The 18,664-nt window shown below is 37.1% G+C and overlaps 2 protein-coding genes across 12 annotated transcripts in view; both read right to left on the bottom strand.

Annotated features, from left to right (window-relative positions):
- IPO11 (importin 11) overlaps positions 1-18,664 on the bottom strand; it is a 487,981-nt gene that overhangs the window by 313,661 nt on the left and 155,656 nt on the right. Inside the window, exon 29 of one of the 11 annotated variants that reach the window (XM_059916456.1) lies at positions 15,177-15,245. The exons of the other annotated variants lie outside the window; for them this stretch is intronic. Coding sequence (XP_059772439.1) covers positions 15,224-15,245 — 22 coding nt within the window. The 3' untranslated portion in view covers positions 15,177-15,223. Of the gene's footprint in view, positions 1-15,176; positions 15,246-18,664 lie in introns of those variants that run through there. 11 annotated transcript variants of the gene reach the window in all.
- LRRC70 (leucine rich repeat containing 70) lies at positions 14,339-18,582 on the bottom strand. The gene is made up of 3 exons (XM_059916457.1): positions 18,556-18,582; positions 16,799-17,026; positions 14,339-16,298 (listed from the first exon to the last, which is right to left on the bottom strand). Exon 3 carries the CDS (start codon positions 16,285-16,287, stop codon positions 14,392-14,394), a length of 1,896 nt encoding a protein of 631 aa, XP_059772440.1. The 5' UTR covers positions 16,288-16,298; positions 16,799-17,026; positions 18,556-18,582; the 3' UTR covers positions 14,339-14,391.

Raw genomic sequence — 18,664 nt, 5'->3', positions numbered from 1 at the left:
AAGTAGTTCCCAAAGTCAACACAGTTTGGGTCATGTTCCCACCTTTGTAAAGTCAAAACCTTTTGTCTGTACTTTCAAGTGTGATCAGGTTTTAGAGAACTAAATCACCAGATGGGCAAAATAACCAATAGTTGTTATCATTCTGTTACATTTTAATGTATGTAACAACCTATTGCAAGAGTATATATTTTTGATATCGCTATATATCCTTCGCATAAGAATTTTAAAAATCTCTCAAGAAAGAAACACACATACAGTCTGCCTTATTTGGTTTAGTGAGAAACACCTTAGAAAAAGGTATTGGAGCCAACAGGCACATCAAAAGCTGCTCGACATCGTAATTATTAGAGAAATACAAATCAAAACTACAATGAGGTATCACCTCACATCAGTCAGAATGGCCATCATCAAAAAAGCTACAAACAGGGGCTTCCCTGGTGGCGCAGTGGTTGAGAATCTGCCTGCCAATGCAGGGGACGCGGGTTCGAGCTCTGGTCTGGGAAGATCCCACATGCCGCGGAGCGACTGGGCCCGTGAGCCACAACTGCTGAGCCTGCGCGTCTGGAGCCTGTGCTCCGCAACAAGAGAGGCCACGATAGTGAGAGGCCCGTGCACCGCAATGAAGAGTGGCCCCCGCTTGCCACAACTAGAGAAAGCCCCTGCACAGAAACGAAGACCCAACACAACCAAAAATAAATACATTAATTTAAAAAATAATAATAAAAAAATGTGCAGTGAAAAAAAAAAAAAACAAAAAACAAAAAAGCTACAAACAATAAATGCTGGAGAGGGTGTGGAGAAAAGGGAACCCTCCTACACTGTTGGTGGGAATGTAAGTTGGTGCAACCACTATGGAGAGCAGTATGGTGGTTCCTTAAAAAACTAAAAACAGAGCTACCATATGACCCAGCAATCCCACTCCTGGGCATATATCCAGAAAAAATGAAAACTCTAATCCAAAAAAATATTTGCACCCTAATGTTCACAGCAACACTATTCACAATAGCCAAGACACAGAAACAACCTAAATGTTTCATCTGCAGTTGAATGGATAAAGAAGATGTGGTACATATATATACAATGGAATATTACTTAGCCATAAAAAAGAATGAAATAATGCTATTTGCAGCAACATGGATGGACCTGGAGACTGTCATACTATGTGAAGTAGGGTAAACAGAGAAAGACAAATATTACATGATATCACTTAATATGTGGAATCTAAAAAAATGATACAAAGGAACTTATTTACAAAGCAGAAATAGAGGGAATTCCCTGATGGCGCAGTGGTTAAGAATCCGCCTGCCAATGCAGGAGACACGGGTTTGAGCCCTGGTCTGGGAAGATCCCACATGCCCCGGAGCAACCAAGCCTGTGATCCACAACTACTGAGCCTGCGCTCTAGAGCCCGTGAGCCACAACTACTGAGCCTGTGTGCCACAACTACTGAAGCCCGCGCGCCTAGAGCCCGTGCTCCGCAACAAGAGAAGCCACCGCAATGAGAAGCCCATGCACCGCAACGAGGAGTAGCCCCCACTCGCCACAACTAGCGAAAGCCCACGTGCAGCAACAAAGACCCAATGCAGCCAAAAATAAAAAATAAATAAATAAAATCTAAAAAAAAAAAAAAAAAAAAAAAACAACCAGAAATAGACTCACAGACATAGAAAACAAACTTATGGGTACCAAAGGGGAAAGGGGGGTAAGGATAAATTAGGGATTTGGGATTAACAGATACACACGACTATATATAAAATAGATAAACAACAAGGGCCTACTGTACAGCACAGGGAACTATATTCAATATCCTGTCATAACCTATAACGGAAAAGAATCTGAAAAAGAATATATATATGTGTGTATATATATATATGTATATATATATATATATATATAAATAAAACTGAATCACTTCGCTGTATACCTGAAACACTGTAAATTACCTATATGTCATATTTTTAAAAGTCATATTAAAGAAAATGATTTTTAAAAAGCATTGGAAACCAAGATTGTGCACTAAAAGTTCAGCCACTCTCTCATTTCTCCAAGTGTTGGTCTTCTTGTCTGTAAAGTGAAGATTGGACTCGGGGATGGCAGATGCATGGCGGGGAATACAGCCATTTTCCCTTCCCACTGCAGAGTAATTCGCCCCTAATCCATCATAGCAAGCTAAGGCAGGCAGGGCCTGACATTCCTTTTTAACAGAGCAGCATTCTGGATAGCTATCAACAACTGATCTCAATTAGTTGAAAAAGACAAAAGCCCTGTATTCTATAGCTTCCAAGGCTCTTTACCAGGCCTTTATGTCAATATTACTTAGGGACAATCCACTCAGGCAGCTGCCTTCTCTGCTCAGATCACCTCCAAGATCAACCCCACACCTTCTAGGGCTAGAAATTTCCCAAGAAATCAATGGAATTTCTGAGTACTGTGTATTTTCTCAAAAGAATGATTATGAATTTTCCTAACAGGTATCTGACAATCCACGTGTGACCATGTTCTACTATGTGTGTGAATGTTAATTATAAGGGAGTGTAGGGGAGAGAGAGATTTTAAAATGGTGTAATTTGACAACCAGCTCATCTGTTTACAGGTTTTACTTCAAATTATCATATTGATCAATGCTGGGGCTACCAGCATGGTCACACATGTTTCTGAGGAGATGGTAAGAAGTTATATCTTTGCCATAATTAGAAAATGATACAGTTCTACAGCACTGGGCCTCAATTCAGAGATGAACATTTACAGAATGAGCCTTGAAGGCTCAGAACAGATTGTGATAAACTGCAGCATGGATAAGGTAAACTTTTGACTGCACAATTCTTCCCAAAGGCAGTAACTTCACCCCTTTCTCATAAATGATCGGATTATTTAGACGACACTGCCAGAATCAGAACGAAGCTTGAAAAGTTCTGAGAGAAATCTAATAGGTTCAGGAACCTGAGGTTTACAGAAAGCCAAAAGATAGTATTAGTGAATGACTGACAAAAAGAAGTGTTAAAATCAAACTAAAGAAGATATAAGGATACTCACAGAAGCAGACTGGACACAGGCCAGAAGATATAGGTCCAACCTCTGCTCTACCTGCACATGCTAGTCAGGAAGAAAGACTATTGTCCCGGCCCATGCTTATTCAGGCTTGGAGGAGAAGTCAGTCATGTGATCACTGTGATTCACACTCCTTCTTCCCTCCCCTGCCTCCAGCTGAATTTCTAGCTCTACCAAGTGAGAGGCTTAGACAGATGACTGTCTTGTAGGGGTGAAGAAGGGAGGTGAGGCAACCTCAGTCAGTCATATTTTTCACTGAAATGTCACCCATGCTGCACAGAAAAGGACACAAGAGGCAGAGATCTAGTCTGGGGGAAAGCAGGGGGTGGGGGAAGGGGGGATTAATTCCAGTAGATGGGGCGGGGGGGGGGGGGGGGAACCATGCTTACCCTGGAGTACTTATTAAGTGCCAGAGGGGGTGTGGCTTGGACTGCAAGTTCAGAAAAGGGGAAAATGACTACGGCACAGAGTAGAAAGGTATGTAATCTGGCTTTGAATGAAAAGAGTTGACTCTAGAAAAGGAGACGGACTGAAGAAAAAGAGTGGAAAAGGAGATTCTACGCCACATTTTGGGATCAATAAAAGGAGAAGTTAAGCAAAAATTATCTTCAGAGTATTCAATTTCAAAAAGCACTCAGAAGGATGCAACTCAATTACCACTCATTAAGCAGTTTGGGAAAAGTACCCCAAAATAATACAGGTAACAAAAAGCTAAAAGAGGCTTGTACCTTCCTGGCATACAGAACAGATGTTTAAAGAAAACAAGCATTAGAAGTCATACATTCTTTTCCTCCTATTTTAAGTATTAAAAAAATGTGTAAATGTTACATTTACGAAGAAGCCTTTAAAATAAAATTTTTATAGACAGTATTCTTTATGATTCTTTTTGAAGATTAAGCATTTGTTTCCCTTTTTATCCACACAATACTCTCAACTCTGTACTTTATAAATTAAGAATAAATCTTTTTTGTAATATACAATCTTTCTGAATTACATGCTTTAAAATGTAATTAGACATCTAAAATGGAAACAAAAGAGAGCTGGAAACCAGGAATGAAATAGCAATAGGTTTGGAGGAACAAAGGGAAGGAGAAAAGTCATTGTACTTTGATAATCTTATATACATTATTTCTTTAAATACAACAAGCCAGGAACTAGGTATTATACTGTTTTTGTTTTTTTATGAAAAAAGCTCAGTTTTTTCTTTTATGTGTATTACATACTGGAGTTACAAGTAATACTTTATTAGAATTCTCAGTGTATCATCTCCTAATAGTAGTCTTCTTGTGTACATCCATTCAAATCTGGTGTCTGGTGTAATGTGGGAGAAGTAAAGGTAGCCAGAGAAAACCATGTAATTTTAGATCTCACTCAACTCTTAATTCTCCAAAATCAGTGCTTACCATGAAGTGGCAGTTCACATTAACTAGGGCACGGCAATCTAGTATCCCTGAAAGAGACAGCCAAACTCCATGCTAGTCTATACAACGGTCCCTCGATAACCATGGATGCTCAAGTCCCTTATACTATAAAATGGTGTAGTACGGTAGGCCCTCTGTATCCATGGATATGGAACCCACAGTTTTCTACAGCACGGTAGAAAAAACAACATTCAGGAGCTTAAAGAAAAAAAACAAAACACTGATTACTGACTATTCCAGCCAGAAGTTTATCTTGGTATACCCCCATGAGCAGACTTCAGAAGACTGGCTTACTGAGTATTAATAAGAGGTGGATTTATACCAGGATACCAATTAACTCACGAAGAAAGAAGTGATTAGAGTTAAGTGGTCATATTACCTAGGCCAATTCTTCCTGGTGTATAGGTCACCATGGTCAAGTTCATTCACTTTAGTCGACATTTTATGAGCTCACAAAACATGTTAGACATCCTGATAGGCCCTGGGGATAAAAAAGATGGCCACCTCAGGGAACTTAGAAACTAAAGGACAAAGAAATGAAGCAACAAAAGAGATGTTCCTTTTTTTTTTAAAATCAGGTTATGATATCCTGAATAACTGACTCTCTCAATTTTACAGGTTTCTGACTTATTGGGTTGGCCAAAAAGTTCCTTCAAGTTTTAAGTAAAAATAACAGACGCGTTGTTCATTTTCACCAAGAACTTTATGGAACAATGTATTCACTGTTTTGTTCCACTACCTTCTGCCAGTTTTCAGGCAACTTCATAATTCCATCTTCCCAAAACTTTTTATCTTTTTGAGCAAAGAACTGTTCCAGGTGCCTTTTACAGTCTTCCAGGGAATTGAAATTTTTTCCATTAAGAGGATTTTGTAAAGACCGAAATAAATGGAAATCTGAAAGTGCAATGTCTGGTGAATAAGATGGATGAATCAGAACTTTCCAGCCAAGCTGTAACAGTTTTTGCCTGGTCATCAAAGAAACATGCAGTCTTGCGTCATCCTGATGGAAGATTATGCATTTTCTGTTGACTAATTCCGGACGCTTTTCGTCGACTGCTGCTTTCAGTTGGTCTAATTAGGAGTACTTGTTGGAATTGTTTTTGGCTTTCCAGAAGGAGCCCAAATTAGAGGACTCCCAATCCCACCATATACACAACATCACCTTCTTTGGATGAAGACTGGCCTTTGGTGTGGTTGGTGGTGGTTCATTTCACTTGCCCCACCATCTCTTCCGTTTCACATTATTGTACAGTATCCACTTTTCATCACCTGTCACAATTTGTTTTAAAGACGGAACTTTTTCATTACGTTTAAGTAGAGAATCGCATGTGGAAATACGGTCAAAAAGGTTTTTTTTGCTTGGAACCCAAACGTCAAAGCGATTCATATAACCAAGCTGGTACAAATGATTTTCAGTGCTTGATTTGGATATTTTGAGTATGTCGGCCATCTCCTGTGTGGTATGTTGATTGTTCTCAATTAATGTCTTGATTTGATCACTATAAACTTCAACTGGACCATGGAGCATCATCCAGCGAGAAATCTCCAGCACGAAACTTGAGACTGGATCATTCTACCACCACTTGAGATCTTAGAATTTTCAAGTTAACTTATCCTTTATTTATTGCATTAGGATAGATGCTTCTCCTAAAGGAATCCCAAATTTGATATAAACTTATTTTCATTTCACAATGCTAAATGGGACCCAACTGATTCTATTCATTTCCTTATTATTGAGGGCTTCAAGGAGGCAAATGGGTGCCTTCTATTCTTTCTCCTTAATTTAAGAACTTCCAAGGGCTATCGAGAGCCTCAGCAAGCTCTACTAAAACCACCTTTCCAAAGTGGTATTGAACTATTCTTCCTTCCACCGCTTTCAGGCATTAAGTCATCACCTCCTGAATACAGAAGTTCCTGACTCCAATAACTGCTTACTCCCTTCCTGCTTCTCACAATGTTCTCCCTCCTTTTTTCTATTCAATGTATAATTCACATTTTCTTCACGAAGTCTTCCCTGACCACTCTTTACCTCACTGTAATTGAGCACTCTGCCCCTGGAATTTCCAATAGCATAAAACCTCTGCACTACTCATGTGGCGTGCCACTCATGTGGCACCTTTTTTATTACTTTCTTCTTATGTCCTTTAATTTTTCATGCCTGCAGGCCCGCTCTCCCTAAGATGGTAAGTAACATGAAGCAGAGCCCATGTGTTACGTTTATTTCTTTATGTCCCTTAGGGTAACATTATGCATCATGTGAACACACAATAAATAATCATAGGAATTTATGATCCCCAAAGCTCGAAAACTGCCCTCCCTTGTTTTTTTTTAAACATTATTTTTACTTATTTCTTTTTTAAATTACAAGTATAGGTAACTAAGTTGTAGATTACATATTACAATTGATTAGTCTACACCGGACATTAGGCAGAAAATAGAACAGAAGGTGGCTGTGTTGGAATCTACATCTGAAACATTCATCTTAGAAAATGCAAGGAAAGTTTAACATCAAGGATGAAAGGAGAGAATAAAAGTAAAACTGAAGGGCAAGAAGTATTAGTAATCTTCCTTTTTACCTATCACACCTTTCCTTTTCTTATTTTACATACTTGGTTGATACATTAATTTATTTGCATAGATCAGAGTTACAACTACGCTACAGAAAGAAGACCGGCCTCCTTAAACATCTGCTTGTTTTGTTCTTCAAGTATGTTGTAAGTGATGTACTATATATATATAGACACAAACATTAAATAAGTAGGTGACAGCATTAAAAATTTTACTCAGTGGGTAAAGACTACCTGATCATTTAAAACAATTCCACATACTTTTTAGTAAACTTTTCTTTTTCAGTTAAATGCATGTGAGTAAAACTACAGCTCTTAATCTTGACTTAGTATTTCCTAAAGGTATGACATTTTCTGGGTATGTAACAGTATCTGTAGAATAAGTGAACTGCAGAAACTTCACGCAGAGTGATTTTTCCTTGCTTTTGAAAACTATGTGCTAAAGAAAAAAAAAATCCATCTTTCTTGTGTTTTTCACCCAACTTTAAAAATCATGCTGGCTTAAAATTATTTCTGTCCTTTTGTATCACTATGAACCCAGCCACAGGTGTTCAGAAAACAAAATGCCCCTAGAAAGTGCAAAATTTTTAATCCCAAAGGCACAAATAAAAGAAATATTCTAATATTCATTTGGTTAGCCTAAACAATAAATATTAGGTTAAATGTGGACAGGACTCTAGTTTCTTTCCACTTATCCAATTTTTATTAGTATTTTTCTAGTAAGCATTTTACACTTCCAGTTTTTAGATTAACTGATCCATCATCATAGAGCCTGTGCCTTAAATAACTTCTCTGTAAGTGATGGATTTACACATTTACATCACATCTTCATTCCCTTGGGCCTTGGAGGAAAACAGGAATGCAGAAACATCAAATTTTCAGTTACTTTTTCTGAACAGTTTTATAATCGAAAATTGATGATTTAAGTTTTTCATAGTAGCAAGCCCAAGAAAGAAAGAAATCAGAACTTCAGTCACTTTAAAATTTTCTCTGCTCTAACCAGACAATAATTACACTATTCGTACACTGCACCTGATAATATCTGAACTCACTCACATCATTAAATCCTAAGTCAGAGGGTCAATGAAGTTAAGGTAATTTAAGAAAATAAGTTTTTAAGCACTAAGAGCCACAATCAAATAAAATATTCTGTAAATTATACTTTTCTGCTTACATTAACAATATTAAGCAAAGAACAGCAGTTTACTAAAAGAAAAAGGAAAACGAAAAAAGCCTTGATTTATCAGTCTTATTCCAGAATTCCTTCCACATCGGAAGTTATAGAAGTGGTGACATTTATACTAAAATCAGGTTTTTCCCCTATTTTCCAGGACCTAGGCTGGAAATACTTCTGTCACTTAAATGGAAACATACACCCTTTCTACACAGTTAATTCTCTTCGTGGTCATGGAAAAGTGTATGTATTAATAAATCTAGTTCCCTTGACAAATACTGGGCAAGGAAATAAAAGGATAAAAAGTTCATAATGGAAGTTCACTAAGTTATTTTAAAATTAAAGTTTACACAACAATTATCCTTACATATTATAAACCATTCCCCCAATTAACTTTTTTTTCTTTTTTGACTGCATAGAGGTGGGGAAAAAAAGCAAGCCATTATCTTTAAGACAATAAGAAATAACTACAGTGATCTATGTATTGTGGGATGAGAAGAAACTGCCATATTATATGATTTTCAAGAGGAAGACTATGCTTTAAGAAACACTGCTCAGTGAAGATATACTAAGGTTCCATTAAAAAGAAGATGATCAATGACTGGCACAGAACTGTTTGGAAAAGACATTAGGCTGAAAAAATCCAATCAATGCTTATTTTCAAAGCTTACAGGAGTCACTTGACAAACTTTTTTTTTTTAAGTGATACAAAAGAATTTAATAGAGATTTAGTAATTGTGGGGTTGGAGGCACGACCTCACCATTATAAATGGTGGACACTGTTGAAAACAGAGCTATACAAGTTATCACAAGGCAATCATGAACATATATCTTCTGGATAAATGAGAAAAAGCCAACTTAGTTAACGTTATTAAAGTTATATGAAAAGATACTTGTGGCTTAGAGTTAAATTTCTGGAGAAGTGCTGTATGTCACACTGCTCAGACCAAAATGAAGATAATGTGCTCTGGAAAACAGTGTTACGTGATCAGAAGGGAAGCCTGTGATGATGAGAACACTGATGTCAAAGATTTACATGAAGCATTTGAATAAAACTATCACGAAATAATGGGAAAAAAATCTATTTACATTATTTTAAAATATGTATGTGTAACTAAACTAACAATATAACAGGCATTTTGACTATTTTGTTACAGCTTTGTAAATACAACATATTCAAGCTGACCAAAAACCTTATGTAGATTTTTCTTACAGGGAAAATGAGTTAACTGCCTGCTATTTAGACCTGCCTCATTCAGGCACATTGCCAAATTCCTCCTAAATACTGCTAGCACTCGCAATGACCTCTCTGAGCTTTGGAACCCTATTACATCTACATCCTCGTCATCCACTCTTGGCAGTCTCACAAGCATCTCTAACTTAAGGTAGCCAACACCAAACTTTTGAGTGCCTTCCCAACAAAAACAAAGGAAAACAAGATAGAAAATCAAAATCAGGCTCTCTTCCAGTTGTCCTTATCTGACTACAGAGCAATTCTAAGCACCCAGTGACTCAGGCCAGAAACCTGGGATTCAGTTTTGACCTTCTCATTTACCCTTCCAAAACCCGATTTATCATCAAATTCTGTCACATTTATCTATGAAATTTTTCGACTTCTCTATATTCCTACTGTAAACAGTGTGCTACAAGTCAATTCTGTCTCAGTTTGAACTACTGCATAACTTCCCACATGGGGACGCTTCCACTCTTTGCTTCCCCTAAATCATTCTCTACACAGTGCTGTTTTGCAAAATCTGATCATGTCTCCCTTGCTTTAAAGTAAGGGTTTACGCATGCTAACACATATATATGGAAATTAAAAAAAAAAAAAGATGGTTCTGAAGAACCTAGGGGCAGGACAGGAATAAAGACGCAGACGTAGAGAATGGACTTGAGGACACGGGAAGGGGGAAGGGTAAGCTGGGACGAAGTGAGACAGTGGCACTGACATATATACACTACCAAATGTAAAATCGATAGCTACTGGGAAGCAGCTCCGTAGCACAGGAAGATCAGCTCCGTGCTTTGTGACCACCTAGAGGGGTGGGATAGGGAGGGTGGGAGGGAGACGCAAGAGGGAGGGGATATAGGGATATATGTATACATATAGCTGATTCACTTTGTTATACAGCAGAAACTAACACAACATTGTAAAGCAATTATACTCCAATGAAGATGTTAAAAAATTTTTAATAAATAAATAAAGTAAGTAAGGGTTTAACCTTTCAGTAACTTCCCATTACACATAAAAATCCAAACTCCTAATCATGGTTCACTCAACCCCATCTCACCTGGCTGCTGCCTACCTCTCTCTGACCTCACCTAACTTTTCATACTACTCTCCAGCTGTACCAGCCTTCTTTTTGACAAACACTTTCGTAGTCTTAGGACTTTCATGGAGGGATTCCATCTGCTAAGAATGCTACTTCCTGAATTTACCTGGTTACTTGTAATTATAGTAGGAATAAAACTCCAGGAGGGTATGGTCCTTAATGGAAAAAAACTCAGATTTTTCCTTCCCGAGTAGGGAGAAACCCTGTTCTTCCCTACTATGTTTCTCTTCTGTGAGTCTTCTTTACTCACAGCACACTTTACTTCTGGTCACCAAATGTGTGGAAGATTTTCCCAACATGCCATTCTGTGACACCCGCTGGATGACCTACAATTTAACTCAATTCTAACACTATCTCCCTGGAGATAGTGTCAGATCCCACAGGTGAAGGTCTCAGACCCACAAGACTGAGCCACCCCCCAAGTCCCTCAGATGCCAAAGGTTCTAATGACTCCTCCCTAGGTTCAACTGATTTGCCAGAGAAATCACAGAATTCAGGGAAACATGTTTATCAGTTTACTAAAATATATGATAAAGAATACAGATGAACAGCCAGATGAAGAGCTACAGAGGGCAAGGTCTGGGAGGGTCCTGAGCACAAGTGCTTTGGTCCCTGTGGAGTTGGGGCATATCACCCTTCCGATGTGGGTGTGTTCCCCCATCTGGAAGCTCCTTGAACACCCTACTATTGGGATTTTATGGAGAATTCCTTACATACATACTCAATTATTAACTCCATTTCCAGCTCATCTCCCCTCTGTGGAAGATGGGGCTTGGAGCTGAAAATTCCAAGCCTCTAATCATGGCTCAGTCTCTCTGGTGACCTCAATCTAGGAGCCCACCCCAGAGTTGCCTCGTCAGAACAAAAGATGCTCCTAATGTTCTTATCACTTAGGAAATTACAAGGGTTTCAGGAGCTCTGTGCCAAGAATCAGGGGTAGAGACCAATACATATTTTCTTCTTTTATCTCAGAGGCCCCCATTCTAGAAGACAATGCCTTAGGAGGCTTTCATAGATGAGAAGCAGATGATTTAAGAAAAGGGGTTCTGAAAGCCAAAACATGAGGAAACTGAACTAGAACATAAAAATTTTTGCTCCATGGGACCTCAAACAAAATACAAAGAAAATGTGAACTTATGTATTAAGAATAGAATTAAGGCTAGGAAGAGTATCAGAGAAGGTATCTGGCAAAAAGTGAGCTTTTCCAAAGCCAATATCCAAACTAAGGACAGGCAAGGGTTTACGCTCAGGTATTGGAAACTCAAGACATATGGGAAGACATGGAGATAAAAGGAAAGTATTGTATGTTACAATTACACACTATTGACAATCAAAAAACTACTTCCCACTAAAATATAGTGCCCTCTACTATGTCACATGATGCCTCAAGAGTCAGGAACAATGAAACAAGGCACATTTGGACCAGCAGAACACATACTATCCACTCCTTTCATTCATGCTGCTTTCACCATATTTATCTTTTAACCCACAGGGCTTCTCACATTAAAGTATGCAGCCACAAGAGCCTACCAACTTCAGTAGAGTGATGTCTAGAGATAGAGGGCACTTTTAAAAAACTATACTTGAGACAGTATAATACTGAAAACCATGGGCTCATCACCTTGTTAATATTGCTCCATAACTGTGAAATCATTAACTAACTAGATAATAATTTGAGACAACTGATGCATATCCCTCCCCACTCACCTAAGGCCTTATCAGTAAGTCCAGTAACAGAAAAGAAAAATAAAAGCTTTAATGAGAAATGAAATGGGCCTTCTCAGGAGAAAAGAAATTAAGTTACTATTCAGTAGGCGATGCATAAAAACAAAGTCTAACCGGCAAAGAGAACAACCTTCTCTTTGGTTTCACGTACCCTGTTCTCTTTCCTCTTAGTCCAGAGCAGCACAACATATTACAAGTCCGTGCATACGTTTTCCAGTCTGGCCCAGTAACAGAAGACAAGCAAGGAGTGAGATCCTTCTAACAAGGAAGAACAAGAAGTACAATAGGATGTGGGGAAGTGAATGAGGGACCAACTTGGTAGGAAGACCTAACATCAAAGCTCATTTTCAGGGCTTCCCTGGTGGCGCAGTGGTTGAGAATCCGCCTGTCAATGCAGGGGACACGGGTTCGAGCCCTGGTCTGGGAAGATCCCACATGCCGCGGAGCAACTGGGCCCGTGAGCCACAACTACTGAGCCTGCGCGTCTGGAGCCTGTGCTCTGCAGCGGGAGAGGCTGCGACAGTGAGAGGCCCGCGCACCGCGATGAAGAGTGGCCCCCACTTGCTGCACCTAGAGAAAGCCCTCGTACAGAAACGAAGACCCAACACAGCCAAAAAATAAATAAATAAATAATAATTTAAAGCTCATTTTCAGAACCTTGTAAAAGGTTTCCAGGCTTTCTTTTCCCATTTTGGCAAAGCTTAAAAACAAATATGGAAAATTTTACTGTTTTTGTTGTGCTGTGGGTAAGATAATGGAGTGAAAATGCCCTTATTACATGTGGGTCCCCCTCCACCTTAAAGCTTAAACACTTGGTTATTTCTATAATTCTTAAATTCAAGAAATGTCCACATATATGTTATGTTTAAATGTTCTATTTCTTGACCTAAGTAGTGATTAAAACAGGTGTATTTACTTCTGTATGTGGTTTATAAATAAACAAGAGTTTTCTAAAATGTTGCCTGTAGTCTAAGCCCGTGCGCCACAACTACTGAGCCTGCACTCTAGAGCCCGCGAGCCACAACTGCTGAAGCCCACGTGCCTAGAGCCTGTGCTCTGCAACAAGAGAAGCCACTGCAATGAGAAGCCTGAGCACCACAATGAAGAGTAGCCCCTGCTCACCACAACTAGAGAAAGCCCCCATGCAGCAACGAAGACCCAGTGCAGCCAAAAATAAATAAATAAATAAATAAATAAATAAATAAATAAATAAATAAATAAATTTATTTAAAACAAAGAATCCTTGAATGTGTAGTCAAACAGCAGCATTTGGTTCCTTTAACAATGCTTAAAATCTTTCCATGGCTCCCTGCTGCCCTAGGGAAAAACATGAAATTACAACATCCTTCATCGTCTGATTTCTTTCTCTAGCTGCAAATCTCATAATACCACTCACAACTCCAGTTGGACTGAATTTTAGTTCCTGAAAAGCAGTATTCTATTTCTTCAACCCTCTACCTACTATTCAGCTCTCTTTCGCTGGGCTAATTTCTACTTATCCTTTGCAATCCAGTTTCAATGTCACTTTTCTCATAAAGCTATCTCTCACCTCCACATATGTTACTCAAGATAGTACCTTCAAGTGCAGTATTTATCATACTGTACAATAACCATGTGTGTCCTCCTCTACATTTTCAAGCTCTGCTGAGAATAGGAACCATGTCCATGCTATTCACAATTATAACCCTAGCACCCAGGCATCAGTATAGTATAAAATTAAAAGCATGGGCTCTGGAATCAGACAGACCTAAAAAGTGTCACAAGCTGTGAGAATTTGGGACAGTTTCTTAAACTCACTCTGCCTAAGTTTCCTTACCTGTAAAATGTAGATAGTACTACCTTATAAGGCTTTTTAAGGATTAAATGTTATATATGAAGTATTTAGCATAGTGCTTGGTACACAGAAACATTAGTTATTATTAATTACTTAATACAGTGCTTATCAAAGAAAATATTTGCTGAATGAATACAGTATTCACAAATTATTAAAAACATATATTTATTAATGCTAAGCTCATATAATTCATTATATATCCAAATAAAGTCTATAATTCTATAAGGATGCTTCAGTTTTATTCATGTCCATGACACTGAGGTTTTCTTATAGTCAATATTCAGTTGAATTATAAAGCAGAATGTTCAAAGAGAATGACCTGTGCCTCACTTTCAGGAACAATTTGTTTATGAAGTCGAATCTGCTCCAAACCAGGGCATTCTAGAGAATTTGGGGAAGTGTTACAGATTGAAGCTGTTACATTATACCTTGCTGACTGATAAAAGCTGTAGTATTCAAGTCTATTTTCCCCTGAGTTTTCTGGTGCCTTTAGTTTTTGTTTAAACTGAACAACTTTGTAGATCAAAAAAACGATTAAAACACAAGCTAAAATAAAAAAAGCTAGCAAAATGTCAAAAGCCTCATTCAACTTTTCAACTTCTTGTGTACAAATTAGAGATGTTTTCCCTGACACCGAAGCAGCATCAATCGGTAGAGCACTGTTTTTTTCCAAGTTCAAGTTAACAGGAGAAGTAAGCTGTATTTGCACAGGTAACACTGCAGTAGTCTCTAATGGATTACCAAAGGTATTCTCTTGAAAAAATCTACTGGCAGGTGAAGTACGAATTCGTTCCCAGAAAGTAACACTCTCAGTGTTTTCCAAATGTTTCCCATTTGTGGTTATTTTATGCCAGGCCATCATTAATGCAGTGGTCTTGTGATGAATATGAAGAGATTTTATAGCCCAAGCTCTGGATACATTTGTTGAAGATGTAACGCAATTTGTAAAGTCAGTCCATTTAATATAATGCAATGCTCTGCCACGCATGGATGGGGGATTCTGACAATAGATGTTTAGAGTAATGGCTGAAGATGCTAACCAGTCGCGAAGACCCAATAGTTTGCAGTTACATTCCCAAGGATTAGAATTTGCCTGAAGATGAGTCAATGAAGATAATGGCTTAAGGACCCTTGGATGTAAGTCTGTAAGATTATTAAATGACAGGTTAAGAATCTTCAAAGATGCTCCCATGTTTTCAAAGGTATCATTATCAATGCTGATTATTCTGTTTCTATCTAACTTAAGGTAAATTAAATTCTTTAACAAGCTAAATGTGTCAGAATTTAAATTTTCTAAATCATTATGACTTAAGATCAAATGTTTAAGATTACTAATTCCACTAAACCCATCCCTAGTAACATTTTTAATTCTTGAATTTTTCAGAAGGAGATACTCCAAGTTGACAAGTCCTTTAAATGCAAAGGGCTGTATTGCTTCAATATGGTTATGAGACAAAGAAAGTCTTTTAAGACTCTTAAGAACTTCAAAAGCATTTGATGGCACTTTTGTTAAATTATTACCTTCTAGATACAAACAATCCAGGTTTCCAAGGTGTTGAAAGCCTGAGTCTGATATCCTCAAAATTTTATTGTTTGATAAATCAAGTATCCGAAGAGCAATCATACCAACAAACGTACCACTCCCAAGGACAGTGAGGCGATTTCTTTGTAGATTTAAGTACTGAACTGAAACTAGATCATGAAATACTCCTCTTGGAACAAAAGATACTTGATTAGACTGTAAATATAAATTACGAAGGTTGGAAAGTCCCTCAAATATTCCAGGATCCAAGCGTTTTATAGAATTATTATTCAGATATAGAAAATATAGCTGCCTCAAATGAACAAAAGCTTTTGGATATACATACACAATGCTAGAATTATCCAAATACAACGCTACAAGAGAATGAAGTCCAGTTAATTCACTTTCATTTATATGAGATATATTATTTCCAGTCAGATATAGAAAAACTGTACTTTCAGGAAAATTCTTAGGAATGCTTGAAAGGCCTAAGTTACGGCAGTTAATTTGTCTCCCAGTGCAGAGCTGGCAAACAGACGAACATCCAAGTATCTCTTTATGGAATAATAACACAAGATAACAGGTAACAAGTAGAAACAGTCGTAGGCAAGGCAGAGAAAAACGTACTCCACACATAGCCCTGTTCTTGGTTTTTCTGTTCATATCAAAATTGGCTATAAAAAGAAAAGGTAAAACTTTAAATCATCAAAAAGTTCTTTAAATAAAAGTTTTATAATACTAGAAATTCTACACTCTATTTTATTTTATTAGGATCAGCCATAATACTAAATATCATAAATCATACTATGGTGATAGCATAAAACAGTAAGGCTGAAATACGTTCTAGAATTATTAGCACCTCCAGGCCATTAACCCACTGTTTGACAAAATGATAATTCAAATTTAATGAACTGCAAAATAAAATGTTTGCTAACTTAAAATATTACAACTGACTATAACTAAAGTGACAAATGATGATGCAGGGATAAAGATCTTTGGATATAATATGCCCCTTTATCAACTTAAAAGTCTAATATCAATTAAACAACATTATAATTTAGGAATTATACACATTCAATACAGAACAATTAAGCTCCCTTTAAACTACAGGTTTTTACAAACCAAATTATTTTTTGTTTCAGCTAAAAGTTCATATTTAAATAAATAATCTTACCAAGAACAGGAAATTCATATTATTAACACTCAGCTGATTCAAGTAAAGGTTTTCTTTCTATATCTGAAGAGCGACATTTCTAAACTCCATTTCTTTTGTGGCACTGTTGACCTCCACCCCTCCACCTCTTTTTTTTTTTAAGTCACAATTTGCTCAGGAAACACCACGCTTCACATTGGTTCCTCCACACTCAGTGTGTAAAACAGAGGTTGCCATGGATACAGGAAACTGAGAGACAGGAAATAATGTTATCTGTGTTTCAAAAGTATTGTTAAAAGGAAATCTCAGGAACTTATTTTTTCAGAATGCAGTTAACTTGAGTTTTCCTAACGCACAAACCTAAATATTTCATTTTAAAAGTAAGTATTTTTTAAACATGAAAATTTTAAATATTCAGAACGAACAAACTCCGTATACATCAACAACAAATAGCTATCGAATGGAAAAAGCAAGTTGAAATAAGATGTAAATAGAGTAATGTAACTTTTGTGAATTTTTTAAATGCACAGAATATTTATATTGTTTTGAATATACAGTAGAGACTTCAATTTTGCTTTATTCCTTAAAAATAAACAGGTAGCAAAAACAAGTAATTTAGAACAATGAACTTGACAGATGCTGTTCTTCTGTGCTCTTCTTTTTTAATTAAAAAAAATTGGTGCATATAAAGTATTGAATACGACCAATTAGTACCTTAATATATTAAAGTATATGCCTTGAGTTGTAGAATGATATCAGGTTGCATACCAAGTTACTGACAAAAGTTATCTTTGACAAGAAAAGTTGAGGAGAGTGAAAGAAGCCCTTTAATGACTTTTGACCATATATACATCTGAATTAACCTGAATTTTTTACAATAAAAATGTATCTGTGCATAATATAATATTTTAAAGGATTTAAAGAGTTGACTATAAACTGTATATATTATACATTGTTTAGTCATTAATTTTTCAAAAACCTGACTGCTTAGACTTTCTAATTCTGACATTTATTAATATTACTAATACCCTGACAATGCACTTAAAATATCAGTAATAATATATATAATTGTATACTATAACTCCCTTTTGATATTAAAGCAGCTTTATTTCACATCAAGACAACTACTTCAGATAATAATATAAATTATTTCCATATTAATATTTTGTATAACACCCAGTACTTTCTTTCAATTACAATAAAAAATCAGAGGTGCATACTAGATAACAGATCTTTATCAAAATGACTTACAAATCTCACAGCTATCCTTTGTGGCTGGCTATTGTAATTGCTATTTTATAAACACAGAAATTAGAAAACAACCAAAAAACCAAATGACAGAGAAATGACATAAATTAGAGGTAAAGATGAAACAAGAGCTAGGTTTTTCAAGTTCATTTTGTTTCATATTTTCAATAACATACAAAGCATAATGAGGTATGTTTCACAGATTTTTTTCAACTGTGTCATACAACTTAAAGAATTATGAGGGGGTTCAGGACACGGTACCCCAAAATACAGCACCTTGGCATACTGAATACTTTAAGCTGAAGGAGTCTGAGCATACAGCATGAGCAGGAATTTCTCTCTCTGACCTCTCCCACCCCCAGCCACACCCCCATACTCCCTGCCCTTGTCCCCTGAAACAAGTCATTAAACCCTCAAGTGAGAAGTGCCCTCCCTATAATGGGAGGAATCCTTATCTCCAAAGACAAGAGGTGTCAGAAGAATCCAAACAAATGGGACTTGTAAAATTTCCCCTGGTTTATTATACTTACCTCACACCCTTTACCATATCATATCTTTCCATGACTTGCCATTCTACATCAAACCCAGTGTAAAAACACACAGGTTTAACAGTTTCTTTGAGTCTTCATTTCCTTATGA

Source organism: Balaenoptera ricei, chromosome 3 (assembly GCF_028023285.1).
Source record: "Balaenoptera ricei isolate mBalRic1 chromosome 3, mBalRic1.hap2, whole genome shotgun sequence".
NCBI lineage: Eukaryota > Metazoa > Chordata > Mammalia > Artiodactyla > Balaenopteridae > Balaenoptera > Balaenoptera ricei.
This window is presented reverse-complemented; position numbering and strand designations above follow the sequence as displayed.

What these genes read in the sequence shown, in the direction of transcription:
- LRRC70 (XM_059916457.1), bottom strand. Translation starts at nt 16,287, where the DNA reads ATGAACAGAAAAACCAAGAACAGGGCTATGTGTGGAGTACGTTTTTCT.